The sequence below is a fragment of the Oryx dammah genome, unplaced genomic scaffold, assembly GCF_014754425.2.
Source record: "Oryx dammah isolate SB20612 unplaced genomic scaffold, SCBI_Odam_1.1 HiC_scaffold_5, whole genome shotgun sequence".
NCBI classification, from domain to species: domain Eukaryota; kingdom Metazoa; phylum Chordata; class Mammalia; order Artiodactyla; family Bovidae; genus Oryx; species Oryx dammah.
The window spans coordinates 93,780,473-93,796,295 of record NW_024070189.1 but is presented as its reverse complement, the minus strand read 5'-3'; the positions used below and the strand labels follow the sequence as shown (position 1 = coordinate 93,796,295).

General features: G+C 53.8%; 1 protein-coding gene across 9 annotated transcripts in view; it reads right to left on the bottom strand.

Annotated features, from left to right (window-relative positions):
- Positions 1-15,569, bottom strand: part of DOCK6 (dedicator of cytokinesis 6) — a 47,552-nt gene extending 31,983 nt beyond the window's left edge. For all 9 annotated transcript variants that reach the window (XM_040240651.1, XM_040240652.1, XM_040240658.1 and 6 more), the window contains exons 1-9: positions 15,472-15,569; positions 7,454-7,541; positions 6,650-6,825; positions 6,100-6,168; positions 5,705-5,834; positions 3,944-4,156; positions 2,077-2,162; positions 341-407; positions 88-237 (exon numbers count right to left, since the gene is read on the bottom strand). In XM_040240651.1, coding sequence (XP_040096585.1) covers positions 88-237; positions 341-407; positions 2,077-2,162; positions 3,944-4,156; positions 5,705-5,834; positions 6,100-6,168; positions 6,650-6,825; positions 7,454-7,541; positions 15,472-15,515 — 1,023 coding nt within the window. In that variant the 5' untranslated portion in view covers positions 15,516-15,569. The remainder of the gene's footprint in view (positions 1-87; positions 238-340; positions 408-2,076; positions 2,163-3,943; positions 4,157-5,704; positions 5,835-6,099; positions 6,169-6,649; positions 6,826-7,453; positions 7,542-15,471) is intronic.
- Positions 15,570-15,823: the final 254 nt, after the last annotated feature.

The following is a 15,823-nucleotide window of genomic DNA, read 5'->3' as shown; positions in this document are numbered from 1 at the left end:
TTGGTGACATATCTTCTTCTATGAGAGCAGGGACCTCACCTGTGGCCTTCACCATGATCACCCCCTTGCCAGCCCCAGTCGGTATACCTTGATGACCAAGAAGATGTCAGGCGAGGGGTAGGTCACAGAGAAGATAGCAGACCGGGCCAGGGTCGAGATGGCAGGATGGGTGATGTGGGCCCGCAGTAGCCCCTTCATGGAGTCCGAGTTCAGGTCAAAGTAGAAGTTCTCTGAGATCTAGGGGCACAAGAAACAGCTGAGCCACCACCCCCAGGAAGACCATCACCCTGCAGCAAGGGAGAAGAGTGGGTGGGAGGAAGGGGAAAAAAGGGGCTCCTACCTTCTTTTTCTCTCGCACATCGTATAGGGCCAAGATGCCAAAGATGGGCTCAATTTCAATCTCGAACCTGCAATGAGTGGGGGCTCTCTGGCAGCGGCTGACCTTGACCCTCCCATCTCCATACACCCTCTCCCTCATGAGGTCCAGCCCAGCCTTGGTGCACTGGGAGGGGAGGGCAGCTGATTCCCACTGGGTCACAAAGAAGCACCATCTAAGGACTTGTAGGAAAGGCCTGTCCCATTTTGCAAAAGGGGAAACTGAGGACTGTGCTGGTGGTCCAGTGGATAAGAATCCCTGCCAATGCAGGGAACACGGGTTCAATCCCTGGTCCGGGAAGATTCCACATGCCACGGGGCAACGAAGCCCGTGCACCACGACTCCTGAGCCCACGCTCTAGAGTCCATGCTCCACAACAAGAAGCCACCGAAATGAGAAGCTTGAGCACCACAACTGGAGAGTAGCCCCCACTCGATGCTACTAGAAAAGGCCAGGGCACAGCAACAAATCCCAGCACAGCCAAAAAGAGAAAGAAAAAAAAAAAAACCTTAAAATTTGAGGCTCACCACTGCCCTGCGTGGACCAAACCCACCCACCTCTTGGCCTCATTTTTCCTTTCTCCAGACCTTTGTGTGTGTTGTGTCTCCCACCTAGAGAGCCCCCTGTGGTCATCCCAGTTATACAACTTGCATACAGTAGACACTCACTGTTGGTTGAATGACTGAATGAACCTACAGAGCTGGTTCCCAGCCTGTGTGTTGGAGGCAGGAGGCCTAAGGCCCACCACAGCCTCAGGCCAGATGGGGCCTCCCTTTCCTGCCTCCATCCAGGCAGGAACTCAGGGTAGGGAGGGGCAGGGCCGGGCTTGGGTCCAAGGCCACATCCTGTTCCGCTCCATTCCCACGCACTCTGGCTGCTCCCCAGGGCCGATGTGGAGGGGGCTATGGCAGCAAGAAGCCAGGCCCAGGGTCACCAGCGCCCCCTTTGGCCTGGGTGCCAGCTGCAGACTGGGCGAGGGCCAGACTCTGGCTTCACAAATCACTGTGATCTTGGGCACAATGACTTCACCTCCCTATGCCTGTTTCCCACTCGCACCCACGACGTGATGTTGTGGTGAAGGCTGGAGATAATACACGTGCAGGGCCTCCCTGGTGGCTCAGTGGTAAAGAATCTGCTTGCCAGTGCGGGAGACACAGGTGTGAGCTCTAGTACGGTGAGATCCCGCATGCCCCGGAGCAACTACGCCTGTGCACCGTGACTACTGAGCCCAAGTGCTGCAACCGCGGAAGCCTGTGCACCTAGAGCTCATGCTGCAACATGAGAAGCCACCACAATGAGAAGCCCAAGCACGGCAACTAGAGAGGAGCCCCTGCCCACCGTAACTAGAGAAAGCAGTGCAGCAACAAAGACCCAGCACAGCAGAAGTTTTTAAAAAATTAAAATAAATTTTAAAATTTTTAATAAAAAATACACACACACACACATACATATAGAAAGAAAAAATAAACAGGGAAGGCTGAGAACTGAGGCTGGCACACAACCGGAACTTAGGGTCAGTGGCTCTGAATAATGAAAGAAGTCTTATTTCCCAGCCTGAACGTCTGTGAGGGTCCTCGTGTCTCAGGGCTGCACACAGTAACGGCACGGCTCGCACAGTGAGCGCCGACTGTGTGCCTCACCGTAATCCCCCATGGTCCCCCTTCACGTGCCTGAAGGGAGGGACGGATCAGCACACTCACTTAAGCGACAGACACTTGACCAGGATCCTCTGTCCGAAGTGCTCTCGCGGTGGCTCTGGGCGGTTGCAGCGTTCCACAGCCTCATCCTGCCAAGAGCCGAAGGGGCAGCTGGGACACATCCTCCAGGGAGGGGTTGGAATGTGTGGCCTGAGACCAGCTCTACCTTCAGCCTGATTAAGCTTTCAGTCCTTGGCCTCTGAGCCTTTGCACATGCTGTTCCCCCAACCTGGAATGCCCTCCCTCTCCCTTCCTCCTGGCCTGGCCAATACCTGCTCATCAGCAGGTCACAGTTTAGCTGGCACTTCCTCCAGGAAGCCTTCCTTCACCCGGAGGTATCTGACGCTCCAGGTCCTCACCAGGCCCTGATGCAGGGGCCCCCATGGCTGGGACATGGAGGGCTGTGAGCGGGACGGTGTGTGTGTGCGTGTGTGCTGAGCCGCTTCAGTTGTGTCCGACTTGTTGCAACACTATGGACCATAGCTCTCCAGGCTCCCCTGTCCCTAGGATTCTCCAGGCAAGAATACTGGAGCGGGGTGCCATGCCCTCCTCCAGGGGGGTGACCCAGAGATCGAACCAGCATCCCTTAATTTCTCCTGCATTGGCAGGTAGGTTCTATATCACTAATGTCGCCTGGGAAGCCGTGAGGGACAACGACACACAGCTCATCATGGTACTACTCTGGGTTGTCATTTCCTGTAGGGAGGTCTCTTCTCCACCAGACTGAACTCAGAGGGCAGGGACTGGGTCTCTTGTTTATGGATGTATCCCCAGTGGCTGCTATATAACAGGCACTCACACATCCTGGTTGGATAAATACAGAGGTATGTAGTAGGTACCTATTATAATGTGGTTGAACAAACATAGATGCATACAGAAAGTATCTAATTAATGCTGACTAGACATACATACTAGACACCCAGTAAGAACTGGTTGAATAAATATAGGGCTATACAGCAAGCACTCAGTAAATGGCTGAATTAAAACACAGATGTATATACTAGGTGCTTAATAAAAGTTAGTTGGATATATACAGATGCTCAATAACTATTAGTTGCTCAAATGCTGTTTGCTTAAATAGAAAACTATACAGTAGACATACAGTGAACACTGACTGAATAAATATGAGTATACAGTAAAAGCCCAATAAATGCTGGGTAGATAAAAGTAAAGGGATATATAATAAATAACAGTCATTAAATAGAGCTGACTCATTGGAAAAGACTGATGCTGGGAAAGATTGAGGGCAGGAGGAGAAGGGGGCGACAGAGGATGGGGTGGTTGGATGGTATCACTAACACAATAGACATGAGTTTGAGCAAATTCCAAAAGATAGTGAAGGACAGGGAAGCCTGGCGAGCTATCGTTCATGGGGTCGCAAAGAGCTGGACACGACTTAGGGACTGAACAACACAGTGAGTGCCCAATAAACACTAGGTGGATAAATACAGGCATATATAATAGGTGCTTAATGAATAGTGAAGTGAAGTCGCTCAGTTGTGTCCAACTCTTTGTGACCCCATGGACACCAGGCTCCTCCGTCCATGGGATTTTCTAGGCAATAGTACTGGAGTGGATTGCCATTTCCTTCTCCAATGCTGGTTGATTAAATGCCATTTGTTTAAAGACTATACAGTAGGCATACAATAAATATCGGTTGAGTAAATGCCGCAGCATATAGTAAGTTCCCGATAAATGCTGGTTGGATAAATACAGGGGTATACAACATAGGAGAATCCAATAAGAGCTACTGAATTAAAATGCAGGCTATACATTAGGCACCCAGGAAATCTCACTGGGATCACACATAGGGACACGTCAGTTGGCTGTGCACTGATCTCAGGGGCTGTGCAGTTAAGCGGGCACCCACCTCGTCGGGGGCGGGGTAGAGTGCGAGCAGGGCGCGGGGCCGGTGCTGCCGCCGCAATGCCTCATTACGCCGGTCCACGTCCTCTGGGGCCACACGCTCCAGGAGGGAGGGTAGCAAAGAATCCGCCGCCAAGTTCCTCAGGTCAAAGATGCCAGAGGCACCACTGCTTCGTGGGGTGTCGTCCAGGGAGCCTGAGGAGTGTCGGGGGTCATCCTGCCAGTGGAGAATGGGCACGCTCAGGACCAGGGGCTGAGGTCACCATGACAAGGGTCACCTGAAGGCTTTGCTGACCTTCTTTCTAGAAACTTCTGTCTGGAGATATGATTATTATTGGTAAAAGTAGACACTCAAAAAATATCAGTTGAAAAAATAAAGACTCAGCTGGCCAGTGAAGGACCTCTACTAAGCTTGCCATGCCTCAGTTTCTTCATCTGCAAAACGGGTGTCACCCTTTACTATGGTTGGGAAGGCTACTTCCCAGTCTGGGCATCACATGGCCCTTGCCTGGTCAATCAGAACACAACAAAGTCAGCCCAGGCCCTTGCCTGGGCTGGGCCAATGAGAGCCTTTGAGGACTTTGCTCACTGTTGCCAGGGCAGGGAGAGTTCTTCTCACAGGGGCTGTTACTAGCCCAGGATCTGCCAGAGCTTCTAGACTCAGCTCTGGTCAGAAGCAGATTTGGTGGTGCTGAGTTGCTCAGTTGTATCGAACTCTTTTGTGACCCCATGGACTAGAGTCCGCCAGGCTCCTCTGTTTATGGAATTTCCCAGGCAAGAACACTGGAGTGGGTTGCCATTTCCTCCTCCAGGGCATCTTAGAGACCCAGGGATTGAACCCACACTCCTGAATTGGCAAGCAGGTTATTTACTGCTGAGCCACCAGGGAAGCCCCCAGAAGCAGATTACCCTAGTTTAAATCCCAGCTCAGCTCTGTGACCCTGGGTCTCTAACCCCAACAGCTAAGGGCCTCAGTTTCCCCAACTACATTCATAAACAGCTAACAATGGAAACAATAACAGTAATTATATGATTCTTGGTAAAAGTAGGCACTCAATAAATATTGGTTGACAAAATACAGGTTCAAAACTCAAAAGGCCAATGAAAGCCCTCTACTAAGCCAGGCATGCCTTGGTTTCTTTTTTCTTTAAATTTTGGCTGCACTGGGCAGCCTGCAGGATCTCAGTTCCTTGCAACCAGGTTCTAAAACTGGGCCACAGCAGTGATAGCTATGGTTAGTCGAATCCTAACCACTAGACCACCAGGGAACAGCCCCCTCAATTTCTCTATCTGCAAAATGGGTGTTGCCCTGCTTCACCAGATGAAAGAGGACAAGTATAAAACATTTAGTATATACCAAGCACTTAATAGGGCTTCCCTGGTGGCTCAGATAGTAAGAATCTGCCTGCAATGTGGGAGACCTGGGTTCGATCCCTGGGTTGGGAAGATCCCCTGGAGAAGAGAATGGCAACTCACTCCAGTATCTTGCCTGAAGAATTCCATGGACAGAGGAGCCTGGCAGGCTATAGTCCATGGGGTCACAAAGAGTTGGACATGACTGGGTAACTTAAAAAAAAAAAAAGCACTTCATAAATGCTGATAATTATGATTCTTAACTTTTCAGTTACAGGGCTGATACATTTCCTGTGGGGATGGAGGCTGTTCAGGTCATTACCCATCACAGAGGATTAAGAGTTAAAGCCTCAGGCAGGCTGTGCACACACATCCCTGGCCCCGACAGTGACCCCTGCCAGGGCTTCCTCACCGAGTCCTCGGGGCCGGACCTCTCATCCCCAGAAGTGTCCTGCTCGAAGACCTGGCGGGTGAGCCCCTTCTGCCTCTCTCGTTGAGTCTCCGTGGTGATGGGGTTGTACGCCGCACTCAGGTGCTGGTATCTAGGAGGATCAAAGGGTAGCAGAGATGAGGGCTCCCCAGGGCTCCCCGAGGTGCTGACTGACACACCCACAAGGCCCACGTGATGCCTGCAGGGCCATCCATCCACCGGACATGGCACCGCAGAAGTCCAGCTACCCTTGCAGGGACAGTGGGGGATAACCAGGAGGAGTGGCAACAGGAGCAGAGGCAACAGGAGCAGACAATGGGCTCCTCTGGGCTCAGACCTGGCCTCTCTACCCTGAGTTGACCCTGAGTCAGACCCACCTTCTATGGGCAATGATCCAGTCCTCAGTGTACATTTCCACCGCAGCTCTCACCTGGGCATCCATCTTTCTGCACAAAATACAATAAGGGTAAACAAAAGCAGAGAAGTGAAAGCGTCCGTCACTTCAGTCATGTCCGACTCTTTGCAAATCCCATGGACTGTAGCTCAACAGGCTCCTCTGTCCATAGGATTCTCCAGGCAAGAATACTGGAGTGGGTTGCCATGCGTTCCTCCAGGGAATCTTCCCAACCCAGGGATCGAACCCAGGTCTGTCACATTGCAGGCAGTTTCTTTACTGTCTGAGCCATCAAAGAAGCCCCACACAGAAGCAGGACCCAATGTTAAATCTTTCCAGTGGCCTGTCCTTCTGTCTTTTTCAGGGATACAGAGGTAAAGGCTCAGAGAGGGAAGGGGACTTGTCTAAGGTCACACGGCCAAGCCAGAAGCTGAACTCAGGGCTTTCGGGAGCTTGGTGGGAGAGGGATTGTTGATGTGGGGTACAGAGGCTGCGTGGGGATACAGACAGGGAGGGTGTGGGGCTCGACCCACCCGTCCTCGGGGATACCGGGCTCCGTGGTGCGGCATTCTCGGGGCTGCAGCAGCAGCTCTAGGTCATCAGCTGGAAACTCGACCAGATCCCGGAGAGGCCCAGGCTCTACATCCGGCGGCCGGCTCAGAAGCACATCCTCAAAATCCAGGGGCTCAACGACTTCGGTCAGTGGGACCTGAGGTGGAGCAAACTGGCTGTGACCTGGGCCCTGGGGTTGGGGGCTGGAGGCTGAGTGTGGGCTTGGGCTGACCTCGGACAATCAAGAGGGCGGTGGGAGCCATGGAGGGTGTTGGAGTGGTGGGAGGGGCCCTGGAGGAGCCACAGGGGACAGAGAGTGACCTCAGCCGCTCCACCCCCACCCCAGCTGGGCCGGCCCCTCTTTCCAGGCAGGAAATCACACCCTGTGCCTGGAAGGGCAGGAAACTCCTGGTGGAAGGAAAGGCCTGGGGACTGCAGCAAAGAAAGAGACAATTCCTAAGGCCCTGGGAGCAAGAGAGCCCCACCCCCTCCCTTACTGCCGCCCATTCCCCAGACCTCCCTCCCCAGCATTCCCAGCTGGGTGGTCCAGTCTAGACAGCAGGAGGTGTGGGCACAGGGCGTGGGGGTGGGTGTGTGTGTGTGAGGGGTTGGGGGGCTGAACCTCTCCCCACTTGACCACCTACGGGGCTGCTCCCTGCAGAGGGGGACCAGCCAGCCTCCCCATCACACTCACTGGGACCCCCTTCCCCTGCCACAGCTGGGCCCTTCCCAGCCTCAGCTCCCCCACAGCAGGTGGGGTGGGGGAGCGCCTCCAAAACACTCACCCCCAGGGAGCTACTACAGCGCCGGCTGGAATGGGGAGAGCCGCTGCGTTCCCGGGACACCTGCTTCCGCACTTCGGCAGCCACCGTCCTGTGGGGACAGGAAGGGGACCATGGTGGGCAGGAAAACTTGGGCAGCAGGGCCCTGGGAACTGGGGCTTTGGGGCCCACAGGTTCATGCTAGGAGAGGAAAATCCGGGCTGTGGAAAGAAAAAAAAAAAATCCGGCCACCGGCCAAGAGAACCCAGGATCCAGGATGCACAGATCTCAGCATAGGTGCCCTCAAGGCTGTGGCAGACACATCACCCCCTTTCCTCTCCCAAGCACAGGTAAGGGGGGCAGGGGACTGCAGCTGGGCAGCACCTGGGGGTCACTGATCCCCGCTCTTTCTTCTTCCCACCAGGACAGGCTCCCAGATCTGCACAAAGGCTTCCACATCCTCATCTAGGGGCTCTCTGCCCACCCCAACCCCTTATCAGGAAGGTGAGCCCCGTTCCACCCTTGCTAGATGAGTCACTCCTGCCTCTGAGCCTCAGTTTACCCCTCTGGAGCTGCCCTGCCCTCACAGAGCAGTGGAGCTGAGCAGGGGGCCTGGTGTTCATACACACACCCTATCAGGGGTCTAAGACTGAGGCTGATGGTGTGTAAGAGGCCAGCATGACTCCTGGAGCACAACCCAGCCACCAAGGTCAGTGCAGTGACCTTCCTGGGCCGTCTGCATCCATGCTGGCCTTCAGAGTCACAGCACAGACTGAGGGTCAAGGGGCAAGACCCACAGGGGAGAGAGAGCCAGCATGGGAGAAGGAGGAGGGGAAGGAGGAGAAGAATTGGGAACAGACCCAGTAGGGGAAGGGGTTCCCCAAACTCTCAATTCCTTCAGCTGAGCCTGCAGGAAGGGACAGCCATGCAGTTATCTGGGGGAAAGTGTGCCAGGCGAGGAAACAGTGAGTGCCAAGGCTCTGAGGCTGGACTCTGCTCTGGGCCTAGAGACCCTTGCTCCCTGAGGCCTCTGTACAAACAAGACTAGGACTGTGCTGTCCCCATGAAGGCCCCGGCACTGGACCCCACACAGTAGATGCTCAATAAATTATTTTCTTTGGCTATGCCACACTGCTTGCAGGATCTTAGTTCCTCCCCAAACCCAAGCTCTTGATAGTGAAAGTGCCAAGTCTTAACCACTGGAACGCCAGGGAATTCCCATCAATATTTTTTTTTTTATGGAATGAGTGAATCTTTTCTGATCTCCCTCTCAGTCCAACTTGCCTAAATCTACCGTAAGTTGAGGGAAGTCCCTTATCTTTTAGCTGTGTGGCTTTGGGCAGGTGGGACAATCTTTCTGCGCCTCAGTGTCTCTTAAAATCAAGAAAGCAACTGTGGGACATTCAGGCCTCAATCACTCCAGCTTCTCTCTTTTCTCATTGTTTGGAAATCTGTTTAATAAAAAGTTATGCCTGGGACTGCCTGGGGGTCCAGTGGTTAAGACTCCACATTCCGAATCCAGGTTCAACCCCTGGTTGGGGAACTAAGATCCCACATGCCGCAACTAAAGATCCTGAGTGCCACAAGTAAGACCCGGTGCAGCCAACGAAATAAATAATAAATATTTTTTTAAACCATTGAAACAAAAATAAATTAAAAGTGTTAAGGATTGCAAATGTGGCCCACGTGTCGCCAATGAGATAGATGTGCAGGGTGGGCCCAGGTAAGACAGGTGTGGGGTGGGGGTGGGGTCAGTTGGGAGCTTCAGCAGAGTCTGGAGGCCTCTGAATTCAAATCTGTGTGGGTCAAACAGAACTCGACCATGACCCTGATTCAATGTGGGCTCTCTGATGTGAGACCCCAGCCTCCTTCTTTCTCTGACCCTGGATTCTATTTATTTTCTGTGTCAACTATTTCTATTGGATGGGGGGGTGGGAGGCAAAGAGGGAAGACTAGCTTACAGGAATTTCAAAGGATATTAAAAATCAGGGGAAGTGAAAGTGTTAGTCGCTCAGCCACGTCCAACTCTTTGTGACCCCATGGATTGTAGCCCATCAGACTGCTCTGTCCATGGAATTCTCCAGTAAAGAACACTGGAGTGGGTTGCCATTTCCTTCTCCAGGGGATCTTCCCGACCCAGGGATGGAACTCAGGTCTCCTGCACGGCAAGCAGGTTCTTTACCCTCAGAGCCACCGGAGACTTGTCCTCAAATTCCCCAAGTCCCGGCCGCTTCCTCTGGAAGCCTGGGCACAGAGGATTGGGGGTGATTTACAAAAGATGCTGGAACAGGGAACCTGTCTATGCCCTGGGCCCAGCTGTTCTGCAGCTGCTGCTGCAGAGCAGGGAGCGGAGCGGGGGCTGAGCGTCCAGCTTCATTTGGCCACTGGCCTTGGAGTGAGTGCCCCGGGGTGGGAAACCACTGAGTCCACAATGGCATGGCCCCGGGAACTAGTTTGCCAAGTCGCAGAGCTCTGCACTTGGAACTGGGTGAGCAGGGGTGAACGACACCTCTTCTCCAGGCCTCTGGGCTTAGTGGTATTTGTTGTTGTTTGGTCGCTAAGTCGTGTCCAACTCTTTCCACCCCATGGACTGTAGCCCACCAGGCTCCTCTTATCCGTGGGATTTCCCAGGCAAGAATACTGGAGTGGGTTGCCATTTCCTTCTCCAGGGGATCTTCCTGACCCAGGGATAGAACCCATGTGTCTCGCATCTCCAGCGTTGGCAGGCGGGTTCTTTACTACTGTGCCACCCTGGTACCACCTCTTATCGAGCTGTTCTGAGCATAGGGCCTGGCACACAGTAAGTGTTTAATTAAGAGTTGCTGTCACCACATTGCCTCAAAGAGCATCCTGGGAAACTGGAATTTCTGACCCTGCTTTTGTAAACCAAAGGTGAGTGGGGCTCAGAGAGGGGTCGTGAGGCACCGGGGGTCACACAGCAGCACCCAGAATGGAACCCTGGTCAGCTGGGGGTCAAAGTCCTTCAGCGTTAGGCATGCCACGGCGCCCGTGACAGGGAGCAGAGCCAAGAACAGAGACGGCAGAACACCTGCCCCTTACCTGCCCCCAGAGCGGTCCCACCCAGTATCGGCCTTCAGCACCATCTGAACACCGACAAATCTTCAAATCTATGCTATACAGATTAACTGGGCCCATACAGAGAATCTGGAGACGGGAATGGCAACCCACTCCAATACTCTTGCCTGCAGAATTCCATGGACAGAGGAACTTGGCAGGCTACAGTTCATGGAGTTGCAAAGAGTCAGACACAACTTAGCAACTTACACACACACAGATAACCTGCCCTCCCACCATCCTTTGTGTCTCACTAAGCACAGCCCCACCCTTGCGGATGCTCAGGACCCTCACCCGGAGTCAGTACCCACTCCTCTGTCTCACTCCCACATCAGATGTGCTTCAGATGTCCCCGTGGACCACATTACAAAAGGCAGGCAAAATGCTGAGCTGAATTTAGTGGGTTTTCTCAGGAACGGGTCTGAAAATTTGATTGATGAGATCAATCTTTCTAAGGTGAAAACCTGACAACCTGATGTGATTCTAAAGAGGTGCCTGACGGGAAAGAGGAAGCAGAGGCATCACTAGGAATTCATGTGAGACTGTGGACCTCCCCCTAGGGCTGGTCAGATTAACAGAGGTCTACTCTTACAGGGAAGGAGGATGATAAAACCAGAAATAGGAATGACATAAGCTTTGGAATTTGACATAAGTCTGCAAAAACTGAGGGAAGAAAATGAATAAATACAAAACTATAGGGCTCTCCTGGTGGCTCAGTGGTTAAAAAAAAAGAAATCCTCCTGCCAGTGCAGGAGATACAGGTTTAATCCCTGATCGGGGAAGATCCTATAGACAGCGGAGCAACTAAGCCCGTGTGCTATAACTACTGAGCCTGTGCTCTGCAACAAGAGAAGCCACTGCAGTGAGAAGCCAGAGCACCGCAACTACAGAGCAGCCCCTGCTCGCCACCACTAGAGAACAGTCCTCAAGCAGCAACAAAGATCCCAGCGCAGCCAAAAATAAACATAAGTAAATAAATTTAAAAAATCTTAAAACACACACACACACATAAAGAGGGAATTCCCTGGGGGTTCAGTGGTTAGGACTCTGCACTTACACTGCAGGAGGCATGAGTTCAAGCCCCGGTCGGGGAACTAAAGTCCCACAAGCCACGCGGTGCAGCCAAAAATAAAATTCAAAAAATAAAACCATAAAGAGATTCCTCTTCATATCCCACCCTATACACACACCTCCTGGACTGGCAGAAAAATTTAAAGGCGAACAGTGAGTGCTGGCACGGCAAATAATATGAGTGCTGGCAAAATTTGAAAGCAAATAATATGCATGCCACCAGGGATTAGGAATTCTCATCTGCTACTGGGGGAATCCCTTTGGAAAACCATCTGCAAATGAACAAGCAAAGTGAAAACATGCCAATCCAGCAATTCCACTTTGAGGTGTAGATACTCAGGAGGAAACACATGGCCAAGAATGTTCATGGTAGCTCTGATCATGACAACCTCAAAGGGAAACAACCCACAAGTTCCTTGACTGAAGATGGAGAATACACAAGCAGAGGGAATAGCATGCAAAGATGAAAAGGGATGTGTCTGACTATAAGCAGCAACACAGATGAGCCCTTCTCCTGACATCTCGCTGCCACAGAGGACTCGACATTCCATGCGGTTCCATTTACGGGATGTTCTAAACAGGCAAAACCGACTCAGAGCAGACAGGAAGCCAAATTAAATGAAGAAATTATAATGCAAGTGGGGAAACGATAGTAGCAGCCATCAGCATGGTAGTTCCCTAAGGAGCAGAACCACGCGCAGATCACCTGGGAGGGCGGCTAGAGTGGGAAGGCTCAGGAAGGTAGAGACAGCCCGTGTTTTGATCCAAGTGACTTCTTCCATGGCATTTGTTTCTTTCTTTTTTTCAATTTTTTGGCCGCACTGCAAGGCATGTGGGATCTTAGTTCCCTGACCAGGGATGGAACCTGTACCTCCTGCATTGGAAGCACAGAGTTTTAACCAGTAGGCCAGCAGGGAAGTCCTGCAATTTGTTTCATAATTACTCTTTTAAACTTGGCATATCATCCATCATGGTGGCTCAAATGGTAAATCCTGCTGCAGTGCAGGAGACAATTCAATGCAGGAGATGCAAGAGATGTGGATTCGATCCCTGGATCGGGAAGAACCCTTGTAGAAGAAAATGGCAACCCATTCCAGTATTCTTGCCTGGAGAATCCCACAGACAAAGGAGCCCAGTGGGCTTAAGTCCATAGGGTTGCAAAGAGTCAGATACAACTGAGCACAAACAATATGGACAAATGGTACTGTATGCAACACAATGTTCTTTTTTTTTTTTTTTTTCACTTGTATTCTTTAAAATAAAATCCAACCTGGAATGGTGACAATGACCATCACTTTTTTTTCCTGGATACATGGCTTGCGGGATCTTAGTTCCAGACCAGGGATCGAACCCATGCCCCCTGCAGTGGAAGCCTGGAGTCCTAACCATTGGCTACATGAGTTTGTATTTTTAAGTTGTCCCTACAAATCTTCGTTTTAAATGAGCCTGTTCATTAGGAACCTGGGGGACAGTTTAACATGCAGGTTAATGTGGCATTTTGGAATGAATGATTTGAGCAAACAAGGAGATGAATACAGGCCTAGGTCTCAGCATGTAGACACCTGGGTGCCCACTAGACTGTTCTGCAGACCCTGTCAGAGGGTGGCCGGAAGACTTGCGCCACTTGTTTGTGGTTCACTAGGGCCCCAGGGCTTCCCCGGTGGTGGGGTAGAATCTGACTCATCCGTAAAGAATCTACCTGCCATCCAGGAGACACAGGTTTGATCCCTGGGTTGGGAAGATCCCCCAGAGAAGGAAATGGCAACCCACCCCAGTATTCTTGCCTGGGAAATCCCATAGACAGAGAAGCCTGGTGGGCTACAGTCCATGGGGTGGCAAAAGAGTTAGACACGACTTGGTGGTGCAGAGGTTAAAGCATCTGCCTGCAATGTGGGAGACCTGGGTTCAATCCCTGGGTTGAGAAGATCCCCTGGAGAAGGAAATGGCAACCCACTCGGGTATTCTTGCCTGGAGAATCCCATGGATGGAGGAGCTTGGTGGGCTACAGTTCAAGGGTCGCAAGAGTTGGACACTACTGAGCGACTTCACTTCCACTTTAACAACTAACAACGACAACATGGCAGCCCCAGGACCTTTTTCTGCTTTTCTTACCCTGAGCTCTACAGTATCCATCTCCCAGGGCAAAACCCGGGGCCTCTGCTTCTCACTTGAGTGGAAGCCAGGACGCAAGGACACAGGGACTTGAGTGGCAAAGAAACAGTAATAACCTCCCCAGGCTCAGAAACACGGAAGGTCCAAGACAGAGGGACAATTCAGACACAGAGATAGCAGAACGTAAAAACTGCCCAACTGATATGCGCCCAGACACCAGGTCACAGCGTCCCTCCTCTGTTCTGAACTCTCCATGGCTCCCACCTCACCCAGGGTAAAAGTTGAACTCCTCCCCATAACCCACAAGCCCTGTGCAACCCATTCTCACAGCCCCTTTCTCACTCTGCTCCAGCCTGCTATGTGCTTAGTCGCTCAGTTGTGTCTGACTCTTTGCGACCCTACAGACTGTAGCCCACCAGGGTCCTCTGTCCCTGGAGATTCTCCAGGCAAGAAGACTGGAGTGGGTTGCCATGCCCTCCTCCAGAGAATCTTCCCAACCCAGGGATCAAACCCAGGTCTCCCACACTGCATGTGGATTCCTTACCATCTGAGGCACCAAGGAAGGCGGGCTGTCCTCAGATATCTATAGACACACCCCGCCTGCTCCTGCCCCTGGGCCTTTGCACAGGCCCTTCCCCCCACATCCGGGCGTGGATCCCTCCCTCATCGCCTTCGGATCTTTGTTTACATGTCATCTTCTTCTCCAGGCCTTCCTGATCCTGATTCCCAGGTCTAAAGTAGTACTCACACTCATCACCTCCCATCTCTGCCTGGTATGTCCCCACACTGCTTACCACTAACATGTAATCTACTTTATCCTGCTTCTCCTCTGTCTGCCCCATTGTATCTGCCCCCAAGGGTGGGTTCTTTTCCGGGGTCTCCATCAGGGCAGTGCTGGACACACAGGGTGTCCCGGCCCACCCCCTAATACAAGAGAACCGCTTCCCTGCCCCCAGCAGATTCTGAATGCCCTACTGGAGGTACAGACCAGAGTAGTGGGGGGAGGCCCTTCAGCCCCAGGGAGGCCGACATCCCCCTCCCCGGGCCGAGTCTCTTAGTCTCCAGTGGCCACGGAAACGGATTCCCCAGCGCCTGGCGCCCGTCCCCTCCCCCGTCTGCCCACCAGCTGGTTCTGTCCCCAGCCCCCACTCCTTCCATTCAATCACCCATGCATCTCCAGCGCGTCCAGGCGGTGCTAGGAGAGCCTGAAGCAGGGCTGGGGGCGGGGGTACATCCACAGCTGTCCCCGTCCCCACCCCCCGCCACCCGCCCCAGACAACTAGGCACGGGACCCTGGCGGGGAGGAGAGCACGGGAAACTTCCTTAGGGGGTTCAAGGGCCGCCAGGAACGCCATCCCCGGCCCCAAATTCCGGCGCCTGGTGCATTCCCGCCCCACACGAGGCACAGATGGGATGGAAAGAGCCCCCCAACTCCCACGCCCTGGGGTTCGAGGGCCGGGAATCGGCCAGGAGCTGGTGAGGAGGCGCGGGAGCCACCTCCTCCAGGAAGGCCCCCGGACACACCCCCACGCGCCCCACCGGTTCCGAGGGCGGACCTCCGCTACCATCGCGCCCGCAGCCCCGACACGACCCCCAGTCCCTACCCCCGCCGCCCTCCCTACCTCCCCACGCCTGCGCCCCCCGGGCCGGAGGAAGCGGGCGGACCTGACGAAGACCCGAGGGGCTTGAATGAGGGGCGCCCAGGCGGGGGAGGGCTGGGCCGCCCCGGGGCGGGGCTCGGACACGTGGGGGCGGCCCGGGAGGGGGCCCGACGGCCGCTCTACCTGTTGATCTTGTGCGCGAAGGCGCGGCGCTCGGCGGCCGCCATGGCGCCCCGCGCGTCCAGCCGCCGGCCTCGCCGCTGCTGCCGCGCGTACGGTCCCCGCCGCGAACGCCGCCGCCGCAGCGCCTCCCGGTTCTGGGCAGCCAGGGCTAGGCGGGGCCGGGCCGGGGGCGGGGCCCTTCCGGGTGTCCCGGGCCGCTCTGTGCTGCCCCTGCCGGCCGGAGGGGCGCGGGTCCCCCGGGCCGCCCTCGTGCCCTCGGGGCTGAGCTGGGGAAGCTGAGGCTCTGAGGTGGGCAGAGAAGGAGAAGACACGGGACTGGGGCGGGTCTCTGACTCCCTCCCCTGGGAGGCTC